The following is a 16,085-nucleotide window of genomic DNA, read 5'->3' as shown; positions in this document are numbered from 1 at the left end:
GTAGGCCCAGCTGCTGGAGTCGCCGTGGGTCCGTCCGTTGTCCCTCGTTCCCGCTTGGCCTCACGGGCAGCACCTTGTCCTCACTGGTGCATCGTTCACTTTTGCACGGTTGACAGTACGTCCTGGAGATTTCTGCTGCTGCTGCCACGCACCTGGGGACGCCGGCCTGCTGTTCCCCCGGCTCCTGTCCTTCCAGGCTCTCCAAGCACAGCGCGGCCCCTCCGTCGTGTTCCCCATGGGCAGCAGCCGCAGAGTCCGAGGCAGGGCTCCTGCAGGGCAGTGGCCTTCCCCCTCCCCGCAGTGCCCCCACCGGCTCTCGGTGGCCCTTTGACGCTTTTTCAGTTATTTTTTCACCCAGTAGTGAGGGGTGCCTGGGTGGCTCCGTCGCTAAGCGTCTGCCTTGGGCTCAGGTCATGCATGATCTCAGGGTCCTCGGATCAAGCCCTGCATGGGGCTCCCTGCTCAGTGCGGAGCCTGCTTCTCCCCCTTCCCCTCCCCCTGCTTGTGGTCTCTCGCTCTGTCAAATAAATTTAAATCTTAAAAAAAAAACCCAAACCCTGTAATTAAAGTGCTGGCGAGGGACGTCTAGCCCACGTTACCTGAAGCGGGGCTCCCACGCACAGCTCCCTCGCGTGGCACTGTGGCCTGGTCCGTAACCTGGTGCACGGGACACCATCAGCACTCGACTTTCCTTAGCTGGCACGAGCGGTGGGACAAGCCGGCCCCGCCTGGTCTCGGAGCTCAAGACCAGAAGCCCCTAAAGGTCACTTGGAGAAGGTCCGGGCGGCGAGGCTCCCTGGTGTTTTGCCTGTTGTCCCTGAGGTGAGGGGGAGCTAGTCTTGCCAACGCATCGGTCGGCAGGAAGGACCTTTCTGCACCTCCCTCAGCCCCGAGGGGTTGGGGACCGGCTGTGCCCTGCAGTCCTTCCCACACCTTCAACGCTCAGCGTCTCGGTGGACTGGACCCAAGAGCCACTCCCACCAGGTCCCGCCTGGTAAAAACCCTGGAACCAAGCTGCTTTCGGCGAGCCTCCTCGCCCCCAGAAAACAGATTCCGAGACACGGTGACATCAAAGACCATGTCATTTATTTACAAAGGCCAGTGTGGACGTTGGGGAGGGAGGGGGAAGCCACACAGCCATCCTCTCTGGACTGCTTGGGACCCTTTCCCACCTGGAGGAGACCCTGCTTCCACGCGCTAAGCAGTGCACGAGCCTTGCCGGCGCTCCGAGAGCCACGTCCAATTCCAGATCAGAGGCATGACTGCGCCCTGTCCCTTCCTTCCTCAAATAGAACTTTCTGGCCTGGAAGCAAACAGTGAAGATTCCAAAGGCCAAGGACGTGAGGGCGTGGGGGAGCCTCCTGTACCGACCCCCTCCCACAAGGGGGAGGGGCGGCCACACTACCCTTGGGGACGCAGCACCCGGGGCCCGAGGGGCCCAGCTCTCTGGACTGTTTGTGCTCCCGCCTGAGACCGGCCCTCTGCCCCCTTCTCTCTGGTGGGAGCGTGGAACGGAACAAACACCCCTGTGCAACTCGCTTACACGCGCACACACACCCCCACTGCCAGGACAGACCCCAACCCCTTCACGTCTTTCGAGGGGGGTTCCAACCAGCGTACGCGGGGACACTGGTGGGTTCTGGCCCCGGAGCCGGGAGGAACCCCGTCCTCCAGCTCCAGCTCTGTTAGCATCTCGAGGCCTTCTCTGCCCCGCATGAGCCCGCACTCTCCCTCCTAAAGCAGCTGCAGGGCTTCTGTCCCCAAGTGTCAAGTCCAACTTCTGAGCCGTTGATTCAGTCCTTCCCCCTTCCCTTCCTCCAACGGATCTCCACGGGGCTGGTCCGGGGCTCATTAGCTCCTTGTACAGAGAGGGCGGTCGCCTCCCCCTTCAGGCAGGTAGGACAGGCTGCTTCCTCTCTTGGGACAACCCAACAAAGCCTGGATGAGGGGACCAGGAGGGGGGTGAGGAGGCCCAGCCTGTGCACCTGCTCCTCCCTCCGAGCGTGCGACCCTGGCTCGGGCCAGGCTGCCGGTGGGAGGAGGGGGCAGAGGCGGGGGAGTCTCCACGAGCATCCATACAAGCTCCTGTGGGCCCTGCGGAAGACCCCATCCCTGCCCCACCCCCGGGGCGTCTGCAGGCTGCACGAGGGGCCCTGCAGCGGGGCCGGGAGCGGGGCCTGGGCCGGGACACTGTGAAAGCAGCCCGCACAGCCCTGCAGGACCTGGACAGAAGACTCCGTGGGAGATGTGCAAGTGAAACCAGAATCGTCAGAGCTCCGGGGCCAGGCCGCGGCCCTGAGGCCCACCTCCTTTCTGGAGAGGACGGGGAGCGATGGGGACGGCCGGCACAGAGGGCAGGGGCTGGCGCCCGGGGAGGGGAGAGGCAGGAGCGCAGGCGCGCGGTTAGGAGAGCTGCGAGCCCAGGAGTCTCTCGATGGCTGCGTTGACGTCCCCTCCCGTGGCGATGAGGGCCTGCAGGTTGGCCTCGCGGTTGATGAAGCCCATGGAGTTGAGCTGTTCGAGCTGCTGCTGGAACCGCACTTCTGGTGTCTGCACCTGGAGGGGACAGGCCTCGTGAGGGGCACACAGGACCCACCCCCCCGGGGCCAAGGGAGGGGGAGCAGGAAGTCATCTCGCATGTCCTCAGGGTCAACCAGTGGGCAGGGAGGGGGCCAAGGAGCCCGCATCCAGGCCACTAAAGACCGTGGGATAGAAGGTGGGGCGTGGCTCACGTCCAACTCCTCAGCCCACGTTCCTGACTGCTTCCCCTCAGCGCTCAGGACACGTTAGTGGGGTTCTGGAAGCCAAACGCCGCCAACCCCGGCCGCGTCCACACGGAGCCAGGGAAGAGGCCGGAGAAGGGCCCGGGTGAGAAAGAACCCCGTTGGGTTTTGCTCAGCCAATCGACAAATAGACGCATTTACAAAAGCGAAGACTTTTCATGTTGGGCCCTCCTGTAAACACCCAGAAGGGCTTCCCTGTGGGACACAGAGGCGGGCGGAGCCTAGATCTTGACCTGGGAGCCCACCAGCCTGACGGGACGGCGGCACCCCCACAGGAAATGTGCGAGAACCTTCGGCGGTGTTCTGTGCCGTCCCCCGCCGCAGGCTGGGCCCCAGGGACTCTGGGCGCCAGCCTTCCGCGGGCTCTGCAGCACAGAGCCTCCTATAGAGCTGGGCCCGCTGACGGTTCTGCTGAAAGGCTTTTCCCAGGGGAGGTACAGAGGCCAGAAAAAGAAAGGCCTCGCCCGGGGTCAACCCGACTCCCTAGCCGATGCCCGGGCCTTGACTTGGCGTCCCAGGGCTCTAGTGACCTCGTCCCCCAGAAGCTTCCTCCCCAGGCTCTGTGCTGGAGGAGGCTGCAGTCCCTGAGAGCCCCCTGATGGCAGCACCAGCGCTCGGACACGGCGGCTGACGTTCACAGTTGGGAACCGGCGTGCCTTGGTCGGAATCTCGGCTCTGTTACCGACTTACTGGCTGTGTGACTCTGAGAAAGCCACCTAGCCTCTCTGGGCCTCTGTTTCCCCTCTCGTGGCTGGGAGAACATGGAACAAATGCGCCCTCCCACGGAAGGTGCTCAGAACGGTGCGTGGCAGCCCAGAGGGACGGTCACTAGTCTGAGCCCCGTGTCATGGCAGCAGGAACTGAACACGGGGAAGGCAGCAACCCACCCGAGGCCGGCGGGTGGCCAACTCGAGCCTGAGGGCCGGGCCGGCTGACTGCAGATGCTCGGCTGTCTCCATCCTGCGGCCCCGCCCCCCAGCGCAGCCCCACTCCCCATACCTGTGAGCCCCCTCCCCCAGCCAACAGCTGGACCATCTGTTGCACGAGATGCTGCTGAGCGCTGGGGGCCCCCGCTGGAGAAGATGTGGCAGGGGGCGCAGGCGAAGAGGTGGGGGCCTCGGGTGCAGACCCGGTGTTGCTGCCTGCTGCGGGGGCTGGGGTCCGGGACATCCCGAAGGAGCCAAGGCTGCAGGCAGGAGAGACCAAGAGGTGGGAGACAGCATCTGCGATCGGGGCGGCACGTGAGGTCCGGAGGGGGAGAGGCGGGAACAGGAGAGCTGCGAGGCTGCCAGGGGAGGGGAAGGGAGGAGGAGCCGAACCTTGCCGCCCCCCAGGGTGCCCCTCACCTGGGAACCAGCCCAGGGGCCTCGGTCTGCAAGGTCTGCAGGCCCTGCTGGATCTGCAGCAGGGCCTGCATGGCGCGGGGATTGGTGAGGACAGACAGGGACTCCGGGTTCTGCATCTGGTGGGAAACAGGCACAGGAAGGCCATGGGAGGTAGCCTGATGGACTCGGAGGCCCCCCGCGCCCCGAGGCCAGAGCTCTGCCCCGCCCTCCAAGCCCACACTCAGGGCCTCACGCACCTGCTGGAGGAAGACGGGGAGCTGCAGGCGGAGCTGCTCCTGGAGCTGGGGGTTCCCCGCAAAGAGCGGCACATTCACCATCATCTGCAGGGGTGAAGGCAGCAGGGGAGGCTAGGCCCGTCCGCCCCAAGAGTCCCCACAGCCCCGGTCTCCCTCCGCAGCCTGACCACTGTGGGCAGCGCGGGTCTCAGGGCACCCTGGAGGCACACTCTGGGCGGCGAGCCCAGGCGCTCACCCCACACTGGGTGCTGATGGCAGCGACGGCCAGTTCACGGTGCCCGCTGCGCCACACCTGTTCTGGGCACCGCTAAGAACTCCCGGAACCTGCACAGCTCCGGGAGGGAGGGGCCACTGCCGAAACCGCTGGCAAGCCAACTAACCCGGAGGTTCTGTGTGGGCCTGAGACCCACGCCCCGCGGCTGACTCGGGACCAAGCTGCCCAGCACGAGCCACTGCCCCCGGCGCACCCCTCAGGGCAGCTGCATACCTGAGCAGCGAAGTCGGGGTTCTGGGCCAGCGTCTGCATCATGCCGCGCATGTAGGGGGCTGAGATGACGTTCTGCATCAGCTGGGGGTTCTCAGAGATCTGCTGGAGGAGGGCCTGCATCTCTGGGCTGTTGAACACCCCTGGCACACGGAAGAAAAGGCAGCAGGAGAACAGGGGTCCAGGTGGAACCCGGTGCCGCCCTTCCACCCCCTCCTTGTAATGCTGCCCAGCGACGCAGCTCAGAGGGCAGCGCTAACACGGGCCCCCAAGTACAGGGGCACGGGTCTCTCTTCCCGGTTGGAAACTGGGTCTCTCTCATTCGTGTCCCCCAATTGCTCCTGCCCCAGCTCGACGTCAGGGTTGGAAAGGGTCAGTCAGAGGTCACCTAGACGTGCGGTCTGCAGGCTTGTCTTTGTGCCGGAAGCCTTTCCTCAAACCATATCTCATTCCAAAACCAAGTAGGCCAACGGTCTGCTCAGAGCCCGGCGGGATGGCTGGAGCCCCTCCCACTGGGTCCTTCCTTCTCCCGGGGTTGGCCCAGGTACCCCAGGACTGGAGTACAATTTTAAAGCAGTGGATCAGGTTCAAACCCCTGATTTTACAAACAAGGGAAATGAAGCATACGGAGGGAAAGGGACTTTCAGATCAAGGTACCTGCCCACCCCTGGCCTGGGGCACAGAGAAATCAGGGCATCTACCAAAGATACCCCCAGGCTCATACGTAAAGTCATGTCCAGATATATGGGGCATCCCCAACAGTTGTGCAGTGCGTAACCCCCCCTTCCGTGCAGCTCTGCACATCCCTCTCCCCCAGCCTCACACCTGCCTGCCCCACGTGTGCTGAGTCCTCCCCTGCAAGCTTCTCCCCAGTCCGACCCAGTGACGCTGGACAGCTCCATTAGGGGCTGCAAGAACTTTGGAGGTGAGCCACCACTCAGGCTGCTCCCAGGGACAGGAGACACAGCCCACACCACCCCACGTCCTCTGAGGCTGCAGAGCCCCTCCGTGGCTTCAATACAGTCTCACCTGTCTTCATATTCTGGGGCAGTGTGAGCCCCATTCAGTCCTGGGGCACAGGGACCACCCTGATGACCCCATTAAACTCCTTCCCCCCCCAGGACATACCTGACCCCAGGCTAGCCGCATTGATCCCAAAGGGGTTCGAGACTGTCGGGTGCACCTGGCTGGTCCCCGATCCTCCGGTGCCCTCCCCCCCGGACCCGGGGGCCTGGGAGGTGGGGGGTGAGGGGCTCCAGGGGTTCGGGAGGGGTTCTCGGTTCTCAGTCCGCAGAGGCTGGGAGCACGAGCTGTCGGAGTTCCCGGCCAGCGAAGAGAAGGGGTTGTTGCCAAACTGGGAGGAGGGAAAGGCTCTGGGTTAAGGACTGAAACAAACCAGGGCTTAGGGCCAGGCCCCTGCGTCCTCTCTCCTAACAGCCTCCCCTCCCTGGAAAAGGGACAGGGGCCTGAGACCCCCGAGGGCAGCTCACAATGGGCAGCTACCCCCTCATCCCTCAGCGTAGGAGCTGGCCAGTGCTGGCAACCCGGGTCACAACAGATAACTGGAAACTTCCCGTCCCTCCCGGTGCCTCTGAACTTTTGGTTTCTAGTCTCCTCTGCGCCCCGTGGGACTCCACACACATGCTTCCCATTGCAAAACCACCGGTCTGTCTTCCTTAGCGCTCAAGGGGCAGAAACAGGCTCCTCTTTGCACCTTCCCCTGACAGAATTGTTGGCTTGATGGGAGCGGCCTCGAGCTCAGCCCAGATCGGCCTCCAGGCTTCCCCTTTTCCAGCCATCTTGCTCCAGCACCCACTCCCCAGAATCCGCCCCCCCTCCACCGGGGCCCTAAATGGCCTTCCATCCCCCGAGGGCCACAAGCCCATCTCTGGCTGAGCATGCCCCCCACCCCCACCCCCACCCCGCTGCTTCCCTCCCCGTATCCTCCTCCTCGGCCTCCTTCAGCTAAACAGGTCCTCTGCACCAGGTTCCCTGCTGTGTCACTGCCCAGGGGTCTGCACCCCATCAGATGGTGCGCTGCCTAAGGCAGCCTGAGACTCCTTCCCTCCAGGCCCACTGCACCTGGGAAAGCTCTGTGCGGGGGTATCCGCACCCTATGCTCCCGCTCAGGCTCCCTCTCCGGAGGGTCTGGGTGGGCCGCACCTAAGCAGGAGGCACTGAGCAACGTCAGGCCCTCCTCGCCCTCCTCGCCGTGGGGCTTCCTGCTTATTCAAAGTGGGTTATGGGGAGCAGAGCTCACCAGGACCCCAGCCCTGAGCCACGCCTCCCCCGTCTGACCAGATGACTGCTGACAACGGGCCCAGACCCACGCACGACCCCGAGGCTCTGTCCCTGCTTCTGCCGTCCTGTCCTGGTGCCCCACACCCACCAAGGCTGGGTTCCGGTACGCTCTAGGGACCAAACCCCTTTCCAACCTCCCTCCAGCAGTAACAGCGCCATTTACGGAGCACCTTCTCTGCACCTGGCACATTTATTCTAAGGTTTACAGCAGCCCTCCGAGACACCAGCTCTCAAAGTGTGGCCCTGGGGCCTGTCCACAGCTTTGTATAGTTCTGGGGGCTTATTTGCTTTTCTTCCCTTTTGTTGTCTTCCTGACTGCTCAGTGGCCTTTTCCAGAGGCTCCGTGACATGGGACATGGCAAGAGCCCGAATGCCGAAGCCCGGCTGGGAGTCCAGTCGGCCGGCGGTAAAGCCAGACCTTAAAGACCTTAAAGACGTCGGCAAACGTTAAAGCAAGGCCACGCTCCGCTCACGCTTCCTTCGTTTAGGAAAACGAAGTTATTTTTTTAGAAGATTATGCCATCTATGTTAATGTGTAGTGCATTTCCTCTTATTTTAAAACCAATGACTACACCTTCCTTGCATTTCCCAGCTGTAATTCAGACGCGGTGAAGAGGGAACAGAAACAGAAGCTCTTTGGGTCCCCAGCGGTTCCTAAGTGTCTAAGGTGGTCCGAGGCCCCAAGGATCAAGAACCTCTGCTCTGCTGCGTTGCCTCCAGTCTGCAGACGCGGAAGCTAAGTCTCAGGAAGGAAAGGACTCGCCCGCACCACTAGGAACGGGCGTGAGCGCCCGAAGCCTGGTTTGCGGACACCAGCTCTCGGCTCTTCCCCGGGGGCTCCTGCGGCCTGGCGTGCGTCAGAGCGAGCCAGAGTGCTTGCCGGGAACCTTTCTCAGCTACCGGGTTTTTTTTAACCATGTGCACACATTACTTTTATGAACATTTTAAATTAACTACTTACATGTAATTTCAAATAAATAAGTTCCTTTTTTACTTTATATAACTTTTTATTAAAATAAATTCTTTAAGGGACGCTTGGGTGGCTCAGTCGGTTAAATATCTGCCTTCAGCTCAGGTCAGGATCCCAAGGTCCTGGGATCAAGTCCTGCATCAGGCTCCTTGCTAGGTGGGGAGTCTGCTTCCCCCTCTGACCCTCCTCCCTCTCGTGCTCTCTCTCTCTCAAGTAAATAAGAAAAATCTTAAGAAGAAATTTGTTTAAGGGCACCTGGGTGGCTCAGTGGGTTAAAGCCTCTGCCTTTGGCTTGGGTCATGATCCCCGGGTCCTGGGATCAAACCCTGCATCAGACTCCCTGTTCTGGGGAAGCTGCTTCTCCAACTCCCCCTGCTTATGTTCCCTCTCCGTCAAATAAATAAATAAATAAAATCTTCTTTTAAAAAGCAGATAATGAGGGCGTCTGGGTGGCTCAGTGGGTTAAGCCTCTGCCTTCAGCTCAGGTCATGATCTCAGGGTCCTGAGATCAAGTCCCACGTCGGGCTCTCTGCTCAGTGGAGAACCTGCTTCCTCCTCTCTATCTCCCTACTTGTGATCTCTGTCAAATAAATGAATAAAATCTTCTTTAAAAAAAAAAAAGAAAGAAAGAAAAAGCAGATAATGGGGGCACCTGGGTGGCTCAGTGTGTTAAGGTTAAGCCTCTGCCTTCGGCTCAGGTTATGATCCCAGGGTCCTGGGATCGAGCCCGGCATCGGGCTCTCCGCTAGGCAGGAAGCCTGCTTCCTCCTCTCTCTCTGCCTGCTTCTCTGCCTATTTGTGATCTCTGTATGTCAAATAAATAAATAAAATCTTTTAAAAAGAAAAAAGGTTATTCTTTTTTTAAGATTTTATTTATTTATTTGACAGAGATCACAAGTAAGCAGAGACAGGCAGAGAGAAGAGGGGGAAGCAGGCTCCCTGCCGAGCAGAGATCCCGATGCCGGGCTCGATCCCAGGACCCTGGGATCATAACCTAAGCCGAAGGCAGAGGCTTTAACCCACTGAGCTACCCAGGTACCCCAAAAAAAGCTTATTCTTAAAAAAAAAAAAAAAGAAGAAGAAATTTGTTTTAAAGACTCCTAATTGATCCCTATACGCACTTTCTAAATTTGAAAGAGCGATGCCAAGATTAACCAAGAAGACATTGGAGAATAAGGCAGGGGTTTTACTCTACGGGGGAACCCAGACTTAGTGAAGACAATGTGGTATCACTGAAGGGACAGACCGACCAGTGGAACCCTGGACAGTCAGCAAGACACACACTGATCTCTGGAGACGTGCTGCAGGCTGGAGGCGGCGTGGACAAGGGAATCTGTTGGGTTACTGTGAACCACAAGGAGCAGGGGCTTTTCTCTTCCCCCCGGAAAAGGTAACGTGGGACCCCACCCTCCCACCTGGGCACAGGTTCGGGCAGGGGCTGGCGGGTGTTCAGCGTGGGAAACTCCATCAAGACACACACTTACAACAGGGGTACCTTTCCAAAGTCGTATTACTCTCCAGAAAGACATTTTTTAAACGTTTTGAAAAAGCAAGTTAAAAATGATACGAACAGCAGGGTACCACTTCTGTGAGGTTTAAAAACATGCAGATCAGTGCTCTGGGTTATTCATGGCTACAAACACAGGCCATAAAAGAAGGAAAATGATAAACAGCCTGACTTCTCGGAGCCAGTTTGCTCTAGAGACGGAAAAGGGTAAAATGGGGCAGGGGTACCTGGAGGCTGCGGTTCTATCTGGAACGTCTTATTCGCAAACGCTAAACACGTCCAGGAAACTAAAAAATACTAACATCAGATGCCTCTGGGGTGGACAAGAGGTGGCCCGGACATGGAAATAGAAGGACCCCTTTGGTTTACTTTGTGTAATTTCGGAACGGGGAAGTGTATAAATGTGTAACATATTTAGCATAAATTAAACTTAAAAAAAGAGCCAAAGCTCTTATGAAGCTACACACGTCAGCACGTTAGGGCAGCATGGACACAAAAGAACGCTGTGTTTTTTCTATACTTTTTCTGCACTTGGAATAATTCTTAAGGCACTTTCGAAAGCGCATCTTCCCAAGCCTGATCCCAGAGACTGAACCAATGAAGAGCTCAAAGAAGGGGCCAGGAAGCTCCTTTCTGACAAGCCCCCAGGGTGATGCTGACACAGGGGACCTGTGGGCCACACAGGAGACGCACGTGCTGGGCTCGGCTGTCCCACTCCAACTCTGCCTCACGACCTCTGAGCCCCTGGTGCACGAGACAGTCAGATCCCCGGACACCACGCCCGCCCAGCATCCCCAGGGGATTCTGCTACCGGCTGCCCCACTGCCTCAGCCCCTCACCAGGCTGGACCATCCCTGACTCTGCTGCAGAAGTGCTTCAAGCCCAGGCCCACTCTCGGAGAGCTGGAGCAGAAGAGGGGAGCAGACATCACCCCAGGCTTGCGTGGGTCGGGGGAGGGACTCCTGAGCCCCAGTAGCCCTCCCCTAGCCCGGCCCCCAGCCCCACCTGTTCCCGGGCAGCACTGAACATCGGCTCTTGGATGTCTGTGTACATGCGGCGGAGGGCGTTATACCCCCCGGGGATGCTCTCCAGGTTGCTCAAGGCCCGGTCCTGGTTCCGCATCATTTCCTGCATCATGGCTGGGTTCCGAGCAAGCTCCATGGTCTGGTGGGGAAGGGAGAGACAGGAAGAATCCTAGCACCAGGGACGTACCAAGCTTGGAAGAGGGTGGGTCCTGGAGGGGGGTCCTGCATCAGACGGGCAAACCGAGTAAGAAAGGACACGAGAAGGAGGAAGAGGCAGCAGAAGAAATCAACAGCTACTGAGCACCTACTGCATACAGACACCAGGCACAACCATGTACACGACCAAAGTCATGGCATCCCCACGACACTCGTCCCAAGGAGACATTCCTGTCCCTATTCTGCACATGAGGAAACCGGCTGAGATTCACTGGGGACATGGAGCCAGGGAGTGGCAGAACCAGGTTTCCGGGCCAGGCAGGTCTGTCTGCCCAAGACCGACTGTGGTTCCTGACGATGACTACGAGTCGGGGAGGGAAGGCATTCAAGCCAGGACAGCGTTCCCCACACTCTCTCACACCGGCCTGGGGTTTCTGGCTGGCCAGACCACACGAAACCCGAAGATGGGGGCTTTCTCTCTGGAGCCAGCAAGGCTCAGTGTCAGTTAAGGGCTGCCCGTGTCAGTGTCGACCAGGAGACAAGCAGTCCGTGACGCAGGTAATGGCGCACTGTGCCTTCTTGTCCCCACGGACTGGGGATGCCTTCCTGTCCTTACTCCCAAGCCCGCTCCGCACCTGCCTCTACGACACCTTTATGTCCACGCTGGGACCCTGACTCCTGGTCCTGTGACTCCCGCCCGCATTCAGTGTTTTGCCCGGGGACGTCTGCGCACCAGGCACTGCTCTAGACGGCGAAGAAAACACCTTCAAATCCTCGCTCTGAAGGAATTTCTCTCCTGGTGAACGCAGCCCCGGTGCCCACAGCCCTGCTGCCAGCATCTGTCCTTGTCCCTCGCTGCGCTGGGCGGTGAGCCGCAGCTCCCAAAGGCCAACGCGACACTGCGTCTGCAGGGTCTCCGGCTGCCACCAGCCCTGCCCAGCCCCAGGGCTCCACAAGTGCCCTCCTGCCCTCACACCTGCTGTCCCTCAGCCCTGGGTGTGCTCTTTCTCCTCCTCTGGGTCTCAGCTCTGGGGACACCTTCTCCAGAAGCCTCCCCTGAGCCCCAAAGCAGGGCTGGGAGCCCCGTCCAGGCTCCGGGGAGCTCCTGCGGGTGCCTCTGTGATGGCACCCACCGCTCGGCACCATAACCACAAGCCCGCTTGGCCCACTCGCCTCGGAGACCGGATGTTCCTGGAAAGCGAGGCCTCCAGCTGCAGGGTCCACAACACGGGTGCCGGGACGGGGGGCGGGGACGGTACGTGTACATGTGCACGCACGAGCCCGGGCGAGACGAGGTGGCCCCACCCCCGCCGTGCCCCCCACGTACCTGCCTCATGAGCTCGGGGTTGTTGAGCATGTGGCTGATCTCGGGGTTCCGCTCCATGAGCTGCTGCATCTGCGGGTTCGCCATGATCATGTGGCGCATGAGGTCGGGGTTGGACATCATGTCCTGGACCAGCGGGTTCTCCATGATCTGCGACAGCATCTCAGGGTTGGACATCAGCTGCCTCTGCATCTGCTGCTGCAGCTCCATAAAGTTGGCAGAGCCCAGGCCCAGGCTGCCCAGGCCCAGGAGGCCCCCGAAGCCAGCTGCGGGGAGGGGCCGGGGTCACCAGCGGCCGCGAGACCCCGCCCCCACCGGGCCACAGCCAGGGCGGCCACAGGCTCGGGGCTCCAGGACCAGCTGCTCGGCTTCTCCTCTCTCCCCTGCCGGTCCCTCCATCCTCCCCACCCCCACCCCCGCCCCACTCCACTGCCCTCCTACACGGAGACCTCAGACCTCGCTGGTGGCACAGGCTGAGCACTGGGCACAGCGCAGAGACGGTGCCCTGCAGGGACTGCCACATGGACAACAAACATCCCCCACCCAGCGGCTGCTGGACGCCCCTCGTCCCCGCCCTGACAGCCTCACCCGCCGTGCTCCACACCCCTAGCTGCATTGCGTCCCTCCCTCTTAAGGCTCATCCACGCTCCCCTCCTCCGAGAGGCCCCGGGAGGCCAGTTTCTGCCCCAGCTCCTCCCAAGTCCCAGGGTCTGGAACCCCAGGCCCAGGGGGCCCTCGGCCCATCAGCCTGGGAGCAGGGACCACATTCCTGCCTCCTCCTGGCTCTCCCTGGCTCCCCAGCCCCGGACAGGATAGAGAACTCCTCCCTGAGGGCTTACAGAGTATGGACGCAGCAGCACTGGGGGGTCCCTCCCCAGCCCCCGGGGAGGGCCCCCCCCCACTGCTCCTCCGGCTGCCGGCGTCTGAAGCTGCACTGCCAGAGGTGGACGGCTGGGCGGGGGTGGCGGGCGAGGCGGGCGTGGTAGACGGCGCCGAGGCAGGGTCCGGAGTAGAGGGGGAGGACCCAGCGCCAGCAGCTGGGTCTTGAGCCCTGAGGACAAAGTCCTAGCTGAGGTGAACAGGCAAGGGGAGACAGGAGCTCCTTTCGGTGCATCTCCTGCCCTAACCTTAGCCGCCTCGGAAGCCACCCTGAGGCGGTAGTGGGTGGTGCTGGGGGCAGGGGGCGGGGATCATGAGGGAGGAACTGGTACCGCCTATCTGCCTTGGGGCACTGGGGAGAGGGAGGTGAGCTTCCTTTCCCCTGCAGGGGAGACCCCAGGGCTGCCTGGCAATCCCTCTGGGAGCCGCCTTCCTGGGTGTCTGCATGGCCCTCCGGGTTCAGGGGAGCCACAGGTGAGAGTGGGGCCTGGATGGGGAAGCCCAGTCAGCAGCGGCATCTGCTCCTCTTGGGGACTTATTTCTTCTTTTGTTTTATTTTATTTATTTATTCATTTATTTGAGAGAGAGAGAGAGAGAGAGAGAATGAGCAGGACGAGAGGCCGAAAGAGAAGCAGGCTCCCCGCCAAGCAGGCAGCCCGATTTGGGACTGATCCCAGGACCCTGGGTCACGACCCGAGCAGAAGACAGATGCTTCCCCGACTGCCCCCCGGGCGCCCTGGACTTACTTCTGCGGGGTCTTGATGACCAGGTGGACAGTGAGCCCGTCCTTGATGCCATGCTGGCTCAGGGTGTCCCCGTCCTTGAGGATCTTGCCTGCGAAGATCAGGACCAGCTGATCCTGCTGAGCCTTAAACCTCCTGGAGATCTCCTCTTTGAACTGTGGTCAAGAGGCAGAGGTCACGGCTCGGCTCCCCTGGGTTCCACCCGCAGGGACCCTGCCTCTGATCTGCAGAATCCCCTCCGCAGTCAAGGCCCCATCCACCAAGCGGCCACGAGCAACTCCCTTGTTAACCGAAGAGACGACCAGGGACAGGCTTCTGTCTCAGCTTAACCCCAGGGTCCTGTGCCCTAGAAGGCCCAGCCAGTTCCCTCTGCCTCCCTCCTCTGCCCCTTCCCCCCAGCCCCTGGGGACCACGGCGCTGTGCCCGTGTCTCTGTCCCAACTCCTTCGGCAGGCTTGGACCCAGGCCTGCCTCCCTCCAGCCCTCGGTTCTAGATACCGGGTTCCCCTGCCGTCCAGCCTTCCTGCGCCCATCACCGCACCCAGACCCTGGTGATCTCACAGCAGTGAGTCTCTGTCCTGTGAGACAGATAAGAAGTTCCACGTCCACTTTCAGGATGAGGAAACTGGGGATCAGCACAGTTAGGTAACTCGCCACGGGCGGCCCTGACACCGAAGCCCTGGCTCTGGACCCAACACAGGGCTCTGAGCTAAGCTGATTCCCAGCGGAGCTCTGCCGCAGGCGGGCCCTGGGCATTCTCGGCAGGGGAGGGGCAGTGATGGCCCCGGAGACCGGCTTGGGAGGGTCAGACCGCCCGGATCTATCAGCTCCCCCCCAGAAACAACCAAACCAGCCCAAACGGGACCCTCTGCGTCCGGAGTGCACTTGCTCCGCGAGGCCGCTGCCTGCTCCCTCCGTCCAACCCGACGGCCCACCTCACGCCCCGCCTGTGACAAATCCTGGAGCAGCCACGGGGCGGGGGGGCGGCGGCCACGGGCCGTGTCCCCTCACTCACTCAACCGCCGCGCTTCCACTGAGCACCTACGGCTCACCGCAAGCCCCGGGGCGGCCGAGGGCCCGCTGGAACCCTCTCAGCGCGAGGCGGTGGACGGACCAGCACCGAGGGAAGCGCTCCCCCAGCGCCCCGCGCCCTGGTAGCCGGGGCCGCCCCCCGCCCGCTCCCCCGGCGCAGCGCCGAGCCCGGGGCCGGCCGGCCGCGGCCCCCCGACCCCCCGACCTGTCCTCGGGGCGCACGCTGCCCTCAGCCCGCGCGCCCTGGCCCTCCGCGGAGCGAGGCGCCCCCTCCCCGCTCTCCGCCACGCCCCCAGCCCAGGCCACAAGGCGAGCCCCGGCCTGGCGTCCGCCGCGCGCGCCGCGCTCCCCCAGCTCCCGCGCCGGACGCCCGCAGCCGCGCTCCCGCCCCGCCGCCCCTCCGAGAGCCCGCGGGGCCCCCGCCCTCCCCGCCCGCCCCTCGGAGCCGCCGCTCTCCCCGCAGACCCTCCGCCGCCGCCCTCGCCGCGCGCACTACCTCCTTGACGGAGGCTCGATCGCAGATCACAATTTCCTCCTTGTCCTTGGGGGTCTTGACGGTGACCCGAATGGGGGGCCTGGCCTCGGCCCCGCTCGGCTCCGCCATGCCGCCGCCGCCGCCGCCGCCACCCGGCCGCCCGCCAGCCCGTCCCGGCTCCTCCTCCTCCTCCTCCTCCTGCCCCCCGCCCCGCCGCCCGGCCGGCTCCGCTCCGGCCTCCGCCCCTCCGCCCTCCGCCCTCCCCTGCCCTGCCCTCCCCTCCCGGCGGCCGCGCAGCCCTCCGGACCCGCCGCGCCCACAGCGCCCCGGGCGGCCTGGTGGGGGCACTGCAGCCGGGGCGCGGCGCGGCGGGGCGGGACGGGGCGGGGCGGGCTCCCCGAGACGGCGGCCGCCCGCCCGGGCCCGCAGCCTCCGCGGCGACGGCCGCTCCGGGACAAAGCGCCGTGTCCCTGTCGCCGCCGCGCCGCCCCGGGCCTCTCCCGACCCGGAGGCTGGGCTGGGCCGCGTCTGGACGTGCGCCCAGGGCTCACCTCTAGGACCGACCACGTCCCCGGAGGCCGTGGCCCGCGCGAGTCTACTAAGCGCGGCTCCCGGGGCCTTTCGGAGCCTCGGCCCGGCTCCCGGGGCCGTGCGTGACGTAGGGAACCGCTCGGGAAAGTGACCGGACGTGTGCCTGACAAAGACTGGGGTTGCCCTTTCGGTTTCTGGTCGTGGACTGTCAAGCGGGCATGCTGACGCTTCTCCCCCCGGGGTGGGGGGGACGGGACTGGGTTGCTCAACGACCTTCCGGTCCTGTCCCCGTCC

General features: G+C 62.4%; 1 protein-coding gene across 1 annotated transcript; it reads right to left on the bottom strand.

Moving 5' to 3' along the window:
* Positions 1-1,064: 1,064 nt before the first annotated feature.
* Positions 1,065-15,451, bottom strand: UBQLN4 (ubiquilin 4). The gene is made up of 11 exons (XM_045086752.1): positions 15,282-15,451; positions 13,758-13,909; positions 12,972-13,183; positions 12,136-12,398; positions 10,633-10,791; positions 5,978-6,203; positions 4,853-4,992; positions 4,366-4,449; positions 4,130-4,245; positions 3,783-3,969; positions 1,065-2,556 (listed from the first exon to the last, which is right to left on the bottom strand). The coding sequence occupies exons 1-11, from the start codon at positions 15,387-15,389 to the stop codon at positions 2,404-2,406; spliced, it is 1,800 nt and encodes a 599-aa protein (XP_044942687.1). The 5' UTR covers positions 15,390-15,451; the 3' UTR covers positions 1,065-2,403.
* Positions 15,452-16,085: the final 634 nt, after the last annotated feature.

This window comes from Mustela putorius, unplaced genomic scaffold (assembly GCF_011764305.1).
Source record: "Mustela putorius furo isolate JIRA1106 unplaced genomic scaffold, ASM1176430v1.1 tig00000997_pilon_pilon_pilon, whole genome shotgun sequence".
NCBI classification, from domain to species: domain Eukaryota; kingdom Metazoa; phylum Chordata; class Mammalia; order Carnivora; family Mustelidae; genus Mustela; species Mustela putorius.
This window is presented reverse-complemented; position numbering and strand designations above follow the sequence as displayed.